This window comes from Rhizophagus irregularis, chromosome 8, assembly GCF_026210795.1.
Source record: "Rhizophagus irregularis chromosome 8, complete sequence".
Classification (NCBI taxonomy): Eukaryota; Fungi; Glomeromycota; class Glomeromycetes; order Glomerales; family Glomeraceae; genus Rhizophagus; species Rhizophagus irregularis.
In genome coordinates this window covers 1,815,878-1,828,412 of record NC_089436.1, presented here as the reverse complement: position 1 = coordinate 1,828,412, position 12,535 = coordinate 1,815,878, and the positions used below count along the sequence as shown (strand labels likewise).

General features: G+C 28.3%; 3 protein-coding genes across 4 annotated transcripts; 2 read left to right on the top strand and 1 right to left on the bottom strand.

Annotated features, from left to right (window-relative positions):
- Positions 1–862: 862 nt before the first annotated feature.
- Positions 863–2,628, top strand: OCT59_028296 (uncharacterized protein; the record flags this gene model as incomplete). The annotated part of the gene is made up of 10 exons (XM_025327472.2): positions 863–1,038; positions 1,111–1,218; positions 1,323–1,425; positions 1,514–1,588; positions 1,666–1,730; positions 1,803–1,911; positions 1,976–2,049; positions 2,131–2,226; positions 2,301–2,459; positions 2,542–2,628. The coding sequence occupies exons 1-10, from the start codon at positions 1,018–1,020 to the stop codon at positions 2,626–2,628; spliced, it is 897 nt and encodes a 298-aa protein (XP_025171105.2). The 5' UTR covers positions 863–1,017.
- Positions 2,629–6,599: 3,971 nt separating this feature from the next.
- OCT59_028295 (uncharacterized protein) lies at positions 6,600–7,996 on the bottom strand. The gene is made up of 3 exons (XM_025320516.2): positions 7,304–7,996; positions 6,884–7,223; positions 6,600–6,811 (listed from the first exon to the last, which is right to left on the bottom strand). The coding sequence occupies exons 1-3, from the start codon at positions 7,848–7,850 to the stop codon at positions 6,697–6,699; spliced, it is 1,002 nt and encodes a 333-aa protein (XP_025171102.1). The 5' UTR covers positions 7,851–7,996; the 3' UTR covers positions 6,600–6,696.
- Positions 7,997–8,668: 672 nt separating this feature from the next.
- On the top strand, positions 8,669–11,332 carry OCT59_028294 (uncharacterized protein). Of its 2 annotated transcripts, none has more exons than XM_066147193.1 (4): positions 8,669–10,479; positions 10,546–10,835; positions 10,914–11,041; positions 11,119–11,332. In XM_066147193.1, coding segments are annotated over exons 1-3 (1,941 nt in total). In that variant the 5' UTR covers positions 8,669–8,830; the 3' UTR covers positions 10,916–11,041; positions 11,119–11,332. The 2 variants fall into 2 exon arrangements, with proteins under 2 accessions (XP_065993928.1, XP_025171101.1); XM_025320515.2 differs by having other exon boundaries at positions 8,676–10,479; positions 10,546–10,829.
- Positions 11,333–12,535: the final 1,203 nt, after the last annotated feature.

Here is a 12,535-nt window from a genome sequence, read left to right as displayed (position 1 = left end):
GATCCTGCACCATCGGGGATACATTGTATTTAAAAATGATTTGTAAATTTCTTTCTACAATCATCAATATCCAATTGATCATATCAGAAAGAAAAAGTAAACAAATCGGTAAATGTGGAAATCAATAGCAAGATAATTGCGATTTATAGAGCCAGTAGCCTTATCTTGTGATGAGAACAGTTTCAATAAATTGATTTATTACGCGATGGATAAATAAAATCGAAGATCACAACTTTAAATAGGACTTTTAACTTATCAAAGCTTTGCTCATTATATTTACGTTAACGGTTTTTTTTTGGTGGGATCATCAAAAATTACATACATATATGATTCTCCATTATGTTAATAGGCATACTATATAGTAATAGTGCAATTCTTCAATGAGAATTTTTCGTAGTGATTATCAGTACTTTTGTTATAGAGGCTCTTTTAAAGGAGCAGTGACATTCTTTTTTTATTTGATATATGTTTTCGCGGAGTTCCGAGTTTCACGTTTCAATTTACTACTTTTGTACGACGATATCATTTGACTAAATTTGGTGTAAGATAGTCAGCTGAAATTTGGAAAAAAAATTACTTAATGTTTAGCAAATTAACAGTTAAACTTTTATTATCCGATAAGAAAATTGAAGGTTTTAACTAGATAATGCAAAGTCGGATAAGAAAAAATATGTAATTATGAACGAATCTTTGATGAAATTCCCTTCTTCGTACTTGTATACATCACGAGTCTATCAATCTATTTTCGATAGTTCAAAACTTCAGATATTCGTGCATTGTGTATATCTCCTGTGATACAATATCATGCAAGAATCTGTGAATATCAAATTTAGTAGTCAACAAAAAATAGATATAGGAATCTAAATAAAAATCTGTACTCCAGTACAAGTAAAATTGCATGTGCTGGTTGATGTGTTCTTGAAATTGCAGCTGGTCTTCATATTTCATTCCAAAAATCTTTGACGGTTCTTCGAAACTTTCATCTTTTTGTTCCTTTTGTTTGCTTTTATTACCGTAATGAGTACGTCAGAATTTTCGGTAGGTAAATTTTAATTGATCATTCATTGATTTAAAAGTCTGAACTTTAATTTTTTTTCTCCAAATTTCCAGCCTCCACACGTAGCGGTGGAAATTCCAATGGAAGGAATTGGAAGTGGAAGCCAAGCCGGCCCTAGCACTGGTGGTGGAGGTCAAAGTCTTGGCGAGTTTTTTAGAGAAGTAAGTATTAATTTTCATAATTTAGTTGAGACGAATTAATTTTGACTAACTCTTATTCATGTAGATATAATGACAAAATAAATTTATCGCATTCGAATTATTAGGTAAATGCTATTCAAGAAATGATTCGAAATATTAAAGAGAACATGTCAGGAATCGAAGCATTACACAAAAGAATGGTCACGGTAACAGATGATGAGAGTTCTCGTTGAGCACCGTTCCCAATTTCATGTTTTTTGCCTTAAACACTTTTTATATTATTACTCATAATACTATTATTTCCATTTCATAATAGGAATGTCTCGGCAACTGGATTTGCTAATATCAGAGACGAGCCGTATAGCAGGTCAAATAAGCAATAAGTTAGCGGGTAAGATAAATTTTATACGATTATTTTTTCAATGATTTGTAAAATTGATGAGTGTATTTAATGCTGTCTAAATTTAGTGATGGAACAAAATAATAAAACTTTAACAACTGGACAAGATCAGACACAAATGCGTTTAACACAGGTATTTAATTATTATAATAAATTAAATAAATCTTTATCATTTACTAATATTTTGTTTTTTAAAAAAACAAAGCACGCGACGTTAGCTAAATCATTTATTGACACAATGACAAATTATCTCCGGATGCAAAAGGAAAATGAGAAAAAATACAAGGAGAGGATTGTAAGGCAATTTCGTATAGGTGTGTGCGTTAACAAATATCTTTATGTGTAATTATAATTTTTATTTACTTTTGCTTAATTTAGTAAAACCTGATGTCACGCAACAAGAAATTGATCAGTTGTTGAGCGAAGAATCTGGGCAAATATTTACCTCACAAGTTGTTCTTTAATTTTGATATTCATTTTTTTTTTTGAATCTCGTAGAAATTCTTTTACGAATTTTAGTCAATTAAATTCAGGTTCTATCAAAAACACAATCAGAACAGTCGCGGTCGATTCTTACAGAAGTTCAGGATCGACAGAGAGATATTTTAAGAATTGAAAAATCAATTAATGTATGATTAAACAAAAATTATTTAGTATCTCATTTTTTTTTTACATTTCCTAATTATTGATATTTTCATAAAAGGAAATAAATAAAATGTTCGGCGAAGTAAAAGCGTTGGTGTTAGGAGATGATATTAAGGCAAAAAAGATATCAGATACAACAGATGTCATACAAGACAATACGAATCAAATAGAACAAGATACAACGCCAACAATAAAAATAGCAGGGAAAATAAAGAAGGTAAATGGTACTTAGAATTGTTTTTTTTGTATTGCTTTAATAATAATAGATTTACTGATACTTAATAAAATCATCATTTCAGAAAAAGTGGAAATTACTTGGTTTAATATTACTAATATTAATAATTGCCGCAATCGTTGTGCCGACAGTCTTACGCGTTAATACATGATAATAATTAATTATTTGCTTTATTCATTATTGGAGGTCTATCTGTTGGCTTAATTTGTATTATTTTAATAATGTATTGGATTTTTTTTTTCAATAATTGTAAAACTTACAATGAATAAATGTAAAATAATTAGATGATAAATTTAATACGTATAATGTATTTAAGTATTCGTTAGATTATCATTTATTAGAATAATAAAATAAAAATTTTATGTCAAAATATTATCAATATATAAAATATTGTGCATATATATATACATATTTTTTTTTTTTTAGATGCGCCAATCACTTCACGACAATCTTTCCCAGTTATATCATTGGAATTTTAATGAACGTAGATGCGATCTAAATGGAGCAATTTATTAAAGGCGTTTGGACAAAATAGTAACACGCATAGAATTATTACTCGTTTTATTTAAATTACTTACATTTATGCAATAAAAATCTTTTAAGGTTGTTTAGATGTGTTTAGATGTGGGGTTTAAAATGCAAACATTAAAAATCGGAAAATTTTGATATATTTCCGATTTCAACCCTGGGATGAGGCTATTCAGATTTACCATGTTTACTATATAAGGATTGAGTTTTGTTGATTTTAATTAGAGTGATACAATCTGCGTTAAGGGCCAATTGGTTCAAATTTATTACACACTTTTTTTTTTTAGTCTTATACCGTTAAACAAACAAATGAAAAAAAAAGTATAAAATAAATTTCTTCTTTTGTTCTTGATAACTATTTTTAATTAATCAATCGGAAGGTATACAATTTTTAGCCGGATATCAATGCGTTAGTTTAAATAGAAAGATAAAGTCATTTATCCAACAACATAATCAACATATCAATTAAGAATTCAAGCTATGAAATTGAATGATTTTGAGTTACATACGTAAAAAAATTTTCAAAAGAACGCTAGTTATGAGATGCAACTCGTGTATAACTGTTGGAATTTATAGAATTATAAATTATATTATTACCTTTGAAATGTGGAAAAAAAATTACGCGAGACGTTTGTGGGAAATCTCACGTGATAATCGACGCAGGATTATAATTTTGGCTAGTAATAGGAGCATAACTGCGTACTGCGTAACCCCTCCTCTGAACTCCAGCATAATATTAACTATTTGATTCAATTTAATGATATCATTATAAAGAATTGGTTTCAATGTTAATCCCAAAAAAGAGATGATTTTTTCTTGTAATTCCATATTTCTTTGAAAAGAAGTTTATTTTTTAATAAATCTGTAAAATAAATCTGTAAAAACGATAGTTAAATTTTTTTGTGCAGGATCGCGTAACATTGATAACAGGTAAAGCTTTAATAAACTAATTTAACTAATCAAAATATGATTTTAGTGTCTAAAAAAGATCAAATTAAAAAAAAAAGAAATCTGCTTAAAACAGAGGTTATTTAATTACGAAAAATAAATTATAAAAGAACATAAAATTCCATCTTCCAGAAAATTTCAACTTCGTGCATAAACAGAAAAAAAAACCAAATAATTAAATCTTTTCAACAATGAAACCAAAATATCTTTTTTTTTTACTATCGTTGTTTCCCTAATCCTTTTCTTTCTCTCTTCTTTCGCAATTGCTATTCCCACGACTGAAAATTCTTCTATTGGCTCCATTGTAAATTTCGAATCTAAAGCTCCAAAATCTGCGCTCTCACCAATCCTGTTGAAGACGATAATAAAGATGACGCTGAAGCTCAATTCGGGTACTAATTTACTATCAAGTTGGCAAAATCATTATTTCTTAACGATTTATACTAATGTTTAAATACGTACACATATACATAGATCTCATGGATACTATCCTTACTATCCTGGATATTACCTCAAGTACTACTCTGGATACTATCCTGGTTATAGATGGTCATAGCCTTATTCTTATTGTTCATAATGGACGCAGAATTATGGGATTCGGTATCCTGGTTTCCCATATTCCAGAAGGAATGAGGATTAATCGTGAAATTTACTCATGATCAGTGAATAAATAAAGATTTATATACATTTGAAATAATAAAAATAAGTTTATTTGAATGTTATTTGTCACGTATGATTTTTTTAATATCTGCCACAAAATAAAGTTTGGCGCAGTATTGCTGGTGACATCCGCTACGATATTTTTTAAAGTTTTTATTAGTTTAACTGACACCAGAATCTTTCGTTAAATATATTTTCACAATTAAAATAAGTAAATAATAAATAATCCATGATAAGTTTACTCTATATTAATTCACGCAGTACAAATATAACAACTTCTATTACAATCATAATTGTATTTACACCAGACTCATCATCTCAACTCTCAACTCTCATCAACTCTATTCATCCTCAATTATCAACTACAACTAAAATAGCTAACATATTCACCCAATTTAATCTCGATCAAAAAATAAGAAGAAGAAATATTAATATGATGAACCGATGAGAAAGAAGAGCGAAGCGGTCAAAATCTAATATACTTTACGTATGTATCCTAATAAAAAATTTTAATTAGTGCAGAATTCGCTGATTTTTTCGTTGAAATTATTATGTTATTAAATAAGTATCTTTATGCTATTTTTAGTTGTATTTTTATAATCGTTTTGATATTATTTCCCACACTTTTACCAAATTTATTTTTCACTAAAGCTGCTGTAATTTTTTACGTACCAATATATGCGCAGTACTTGATTATCGTACTTTTTTGGAACACCACTGATTACCTCGAAACCAATAAAATGATGATTCTAATTGGTCAAATCAATTTAAATCTTCCTTTTGGGATTATATCATTAATTACATATTACAATTGCAGATTTGTCTGATTAACATTTATTACATAAAGAAAATGACGGATTGCGTTCTGCAAAGACGAAAGATAATATGTAAAACAGGGTATTTAAATTTTATTTCGTATAATCATGTACATGATTAATATTGTTAAATAAAGAAGCTATTTATATATACTTGAAAAAAAAGGTAACCAACAGTTAAATTTTATTATTGGATGATTGGTCTAATAGCGGTTAATCTTCTGAACGCGATAAAATTTACAATTTTTATTATAGGATTAATAAAATTATCAGTTATCTTCATAAGTTCATACATAATTGTTATTTAGGTCGGTTATATTCTATGTATTAGCATAATAATAAAGTAAAGAGTTTATTATAAAAATTGCATGAACGGTCCCGTCAATAATAAATAATGCTTTAGAAAATACATTAAATTATATAAAATTTGCAAAAATTCAAAAAAAAAAATAACCTGCAGTTTCCTATTTTTTTTTTTACTTTATTCAAAAAAATCCCATCAGATTTCACGATGATGAAATGATTAAGCAAAGTTTCTGATTCACAAGATTTGTTTAAACAATCTCATGATTGTTCATTCAATTTCAATGGCATTAATCGTATTAGTTTATTTGCAATGATTACATAACAATTCGTTAGTATTCACTAATTGTATCTATTACATGAAAATTTTCAAATCAACAATTGAGGTCTGAAACGGATTATTCGGATTTCCTGTATATCGACTGAACGAAATCATGATTTAATTCTTATAATACAGTTTTATTTATATAGCTGTTATTCACATCCGCCATATCGAGAATCCGGTATAGTTACAGTAAGAGTTAGAAGTGCTGAGCCACATGATTTCACGACTTATTACAATTGTAGATTCATTCAATAAATACAAAACGGTCATTGAGAATGATATTTAAGGCTTCGATTGTAGTAAAATCTTGAACTTCCAACATTTGTATAGATGATAACATAATATGCATAATATGCATAGTTTGATATAATTTTTTCATCTAAGAATATTATATCCACATTTGGCATCAAAAAAATAAGCCCAAATAATATATCAATTCACCATTTAGTATTCATCATTTCGTATGCACCAAGTATTCCAAAGTTCGGCCGATGATGATGCAGAATTAGATTATTTTAATTCTTCTAATATTCGTAATATTTATTGGTAATAATATTATTTTATTATTTTTATTATATTAAATAAAGTATTTTTTGTAATGCTCTAATTTTATAATTATCTATACTTCTAATAAATTTAATTAAGATTTTTCTGAAAAATAATATTTTTGAATATACCAAACGAGAGTTTGAGAAAGATTATTACTGAAATTCTCTCGTAACCTCTTATTTCCAAGTCTTAAAAATCTAGGTAATCTAAAAAGTGAGCAAAAAAATCGTATAAATAAAATTACAAAGTTACTTTTACTTTCTTAAATTGTCACTTACTCTATTTGTATGGCATCTACAACTTGTTCATTATGTCTTGAGCCATATCTTTGTACAGAATAACCTCCATGAAAATATCTTTCATTCGGCATTGGAAATTTATGCGTATGCGAAGGGATTGTATCATATCCAAGACTTTGTAATTTTCCGCCAAGTGAAGTATATTCCCCTCTTAATAATTCTGAAAAACTAATCATGTTTTTCATACGAGTGTATAATGCTCTTATACTTGATTCTGAAGCAATTTCAATATTGTTATCTAATACAGTGGTGGAAAGTGATAAAATTTCTGATGATAATACATATCCCAATTCAATATAATTTTCCGGATGACCGTGACCTATAAAGAGAACATATCTACTTTATTATAATATTTTTTTTTCTTTTTTTTTTGGAGAAAATCAATTAATTATTACAAACCGTGAATGTCAATTAATAAACCACGTCCAAAACGCAAGTCAACCTCATCAATGGCATCTCTTATAAAGGAATGATAATCATTCCATACAATTTGTGTTTCGTTACTTGTTTCAATTTCAACACCTTCTTTCAAAGGACGATTAACGTCAATTTTACTCCTTCCCAAATGATTAATTACAATATATGGCCTTCTTCCATTCAATATTTGCATAATTCTTTTAGATAACGAGTGACCAATTTCCTGTGTATTTATATCATTAGATTTTACTATTCCTGGAATGTTTTGTTTTCTATCAGGAATTTCATCCGGAAACAAATGACCTCCGTGAGGTATTGAAAGTATTAACGGAATATGTCCTGGAATAAATTCAGTAAAGTTTTTGTAACCATATGACGATGGTGCCAATAAGTAAGATATATCATCAGAATTATTCGTGGTAATTATTGATTTTGATTGAAAATTTGAGGTTGATATATACAATATAAAGATTAAGAAGAATACTGTTATTAAAATTAAAATTCTAGGATTTTTTAGATGTCGCGGCATACTATCAAATATTTTTCAGGATCAAGATATTAAAATTTGTGCTTTATTCAGTAATAAAGAATGTTTATTATAATATTAAAGATTAATAATTAAGTTCTTTACTAAAAAGAAAAAGATAATTAATTTAAAAAAAGAGGAATTTCTTTAATTTCTTTTAAAAAAAAATGATTGTTTTTATATTTATAAAACCGGTTTAAAACATTCTGTGTAAATTAAAATGCTCCCGTTATGCAGTTTATTTAACGCTAATCCATTAAAAGATGCCTATTGTAACGGAGTACAAAAATTTTTCAATTTCTATAATTTCTATTAATAAATACATTTTATTACATTGCTTTTAAATTTGTTATACAAACTCAAAAATACTTATGATTATTTTAAAATATACTTTCATTCTAATATATGAAAAGGCATTTTTTCCTTTACTTTAAGTTCAAATGATTTCCCGCTTTTGAATATTTCAAATCCATATTATCAGAAGCGACGTGCTCTTTACAGTTTCATTGTAATACCAAACGGTGTCGTGTAATGTTACGTTGTTTATCAAATTAGAAATCCTTAACATAATTTTTTACATAACTAAATCATAAATTGTTAGTTAAAAAAAATTATTTAATTGTTTTATTTCTAATTACAGTAATTTTTAGCAAGATTATCAACTCTCCGCCTTAGTGTCAGTAAAATCTATTCAAATTTGTTCATATCAAAATTCTTGTGTATCGAAACACAATCAATCATTCTTTTGTAGCCACTTATTGTTTGTCATCAGATACTACCAAATCAGTGGATATAAAAGGGCAACACGGAACACACATAAGAGTTTCCGGTTTTTTTTCATAGACAGTGGAATTGAGAAAAGGACTATCCGTGATAGTAAATTCTATATTTATTCACAAAATAATGTTCCGTTATCTTTAAGAGAAAGTAATTTGGCATTTTGGACGGTTTTTTTTTTTATTAATTAATATTCAGAATAAAAAATGTTTAAATCATTAATGAGATTTAAACAAAAAAAAGACAGTGTTTGCGCGAGACCAGGTTGTAATAATCAAATTAAAAGAGAAAAAAATGGAACCGAATTTAATTATTGTAGTTCAAGTTGTCAAATGAACCACTATTCCCCTGGTTCAAGCGAATTTTATGATGAATTTTTGGATTCTCCGTCCCATACTCCAACTTCTTCAAATCAATGGGGAGTTTGGTCACCTAATCAAGAAGACTCACCTCCTTCATATTCCACTCTTAATAACGACAACGATCTTTTTGGTTCTATTGATAATGTTCAAGTTACACCGCTTTGGGAAGCTGAAGATGATCCTCCTTTAAATACTTCAAATTCTCGAAACTCTCGAAATTCTCGAAATTCTCATCGTTCTTCTTCCCCTAATCTGGTAGATGATTTTCCACTTTGGGTGGATTCTCAAGTCGACCCCTTATGGACTCCTCCAAATAGGAATACTTCAAGTAGGAATACTTCAACTAGGAATACTACTTCAAGAAAATTTTCACCACCCGCGACTCCTCGATCAAATAGTCCTTCGGATGAGGAAGAAATTCATTGCCCACGATGTACATTCTTTATTCGTCCAAATAAGACATCCTGTGAGATGTGTGGTACAAACATAACTAGACAGGAACCAAAAAGAAGTCATAATAAGAGCTCGTCAAAACCAAAATCTACTATAACATCTTATCGCGATTTGTACGAAGAGGATGAAGATGAGGACGAAGAAGAAGAAGAGGATGAAGATGAAGATCCATTTGCAGATCCAACACCAAGACGAAATAATCGATCTTCTTATTCGTCGCGGGATAACTATAGAAATTCATCATCATCTAAATCGCGTAATTCAGATGATTATGATGACTATATTTTCGATAATAATGAATATTCTCAATCGCGAAATCAATCTTCTTCGCGTAACCGTAGGTCGAGTGATAATAGGTCTTCTTTATATCAATCTCCAACGCCACCAAGTGACGAACTTTGGGTTGACGAAGATGAAAATTATTTTGAATCTATCCCACCTCGCAGAAGTACAAGACAAAGGGCTCCACCTAAACCTTACACCCCACCTTCCTTTTTCAAAGACACGGAGAGTCGTCCAAATAGAAATGTGCAAAAACCACCTACACCTCCTTTGAAGGAGAAACAGGAGAAACAAATTACATGTCCAGCGTGTAATTTCGACAATCATCTTTCGATGACTCATTGTGAAATTTGTTATACCCAATTAAATAAAACTCCTGAACAGGATAATAAGAAAAATCCAAATTTTAATCGAATAGAACAAACGCGAGCGAAAAAAGCATGTCCAAATTGTTCTTATTATAATGATGCTACCAGCGTTCAATGTGAAATGTGTTATCGTCCTATGGAAACTATCCGTAAATCAATTTTTACATTACCTTCCTTCTTCTCACATGATGTTAATATGACACAATGCCCAAATTGTACATTTATGAATCATCACACGATGGCACAATGTGAAATGTGTCGAGGCGAATTACCAGGTAGCAATCTCAAACAGCAACAACAACAATATCAACAATTTGTTGAAAATATGCCAGGACCCATAACTAAATTAATTAAATTGCCGGTGGATGACCACGATTACATGACTGTACAGTAAGTATGAATAATTCTTACTATTATAAAAAAATAATTTTAATGACAAAAGAAACTTTTTTTTAGGCAACATTTCAAGACCGGAGTTCAAAATTCAACCATTTTAGCAATTTTCAGAGTAATTATGCCGGAGAGAATAATTAAAGCACATGAAGCATACCAGAAGCAACTTGCCGGTAATAATCCGGTAGCCAAGGTTACTCATCGTATGTATCACGGCTCTCACGTTGCTTGTGATGCTAAACGATATTATGGACCTTCCGCTTGGAATTATTGTAACGCGGCTGATTGTGGTTTATGTGGCATTGCTCAAAATGGAAATATTTGCGCAAGATCAAAATATGGCGGAAGTAAGTGTAATAAATCAAAATTAATTTATTAATCGAGTAAATATCGTTAGAATGTATATTCATTTTCTTTTATCGTAATTTTAGGAATGTGGTTTGCAAGCAGTTCTGCAACTTCTTTAGGATATTGTAGAAACGATCCAATTAAAGCCATGTTTGTTCAAGAAATCATATCGCAAACTGGTGGAGATGTTATTATTGTTGATAAAGAAGCGGTGAGACATCAATATTTTTAATTTAATTTGATCAACTCGGTTAAGCATAATTAATAACTATATTTTTATTTTAATAGGCAACGCTTGTGAAATTCTTGATTATTTTCCAATAAAATACATTGTATAAAATTTATATGTACAGAATTTAGGATGATAAGCTTGTATTTCTTTCTTTGTATTTTATATTTTGAATATATTTTTCCAACTTTTTTTTATCGTTCATTAAAGTATTTCTCTTGATACAAATACAGTAAATAAATAGAAGATATAGGATATATTTTTATATAATTACAATTCGATTTTACGTTCATCGCATTTACATAAATCTTACTCTTAGCATTATAAATCTAAGTAATCTTAGTCTTCTGACAAATATTATATTACCCAGTGAGATCGAGGTTTAAAAGGTACAAGTAACTTTATAAATTTAAATTATATAATGGATGACGTATTAGCTACTCCAGCAAAATTCACTATTACGTGACAATTTGGCGTCAGTTGCACCCAAGTGACAAATAATGGGGTGACGAATAGTTTGTGTGGAATCATAAAATAAAAGAGTAATGTGACACATTTAAATTCTTTTTTTGCAATGCATGAACACATATTTGCTATACCATTATTTATCATAGAAATATTATATTTAATTCCATAATGTCAAATTTGTTACATATTAAAGATGTTAAATAGTTCTATTTACTCCTAGTATATGGTCTTTTTTGATCAGTTACCAGATAGACTGTGGTTTTGGATTATATGTAGTATAGAAGGATCAAAGTAAAGACTTCTATAATTTAATCTTAAATACTGTATCATTGGTTAGTTATTTTCTGATGTAACAATAATAGAAAAATGAAATACAATTTGTTAAAATCATCTTATTTAAATAAATCAAATGGTAATAGTTTACCTTTCTATCTTTTGGGTTTGTAGAACTTTACAGGTATATTTGCTTACTAAAATCATTTATTATTTAAAAATTTAATATGTAATGCAAATCATAATGAATTATATACTTTTAGATAGTTTTAGTTTCAAACTTTATATTTATAGCAATTTATTTTTTACTTAAATAACAAATAAAATTTACTATAGAGCATATAGGCTAAATAATTTCATTATTTCAAATTTTAAAATTTTACTTAAATTTGCAAATTACATAGCTCTTTTTTAATAAATATCCTTTTATCATAATTTAATGATATATTTCAGAATTTTATTTATTATTAAATACATTATGTTTTAAAGTTATGAGTGTATCAAATGATCAATTTCTGAAATATTTATAAAAGAGTATATTATATCCCTTACCATTTTCTCTAAAACCTATCTTAATATATATATTATATACTCTACTTATTTTTCAAAATTTGCATTTTTAAAATGTTAATTTCAACTGGTAAGTTGTAGCTTTTTTTGAAAGTGTATGAAAATTATTGAAATAGCAGGATTCTGGATATCATATATATAACTCATAACTAATCTGCATGAATT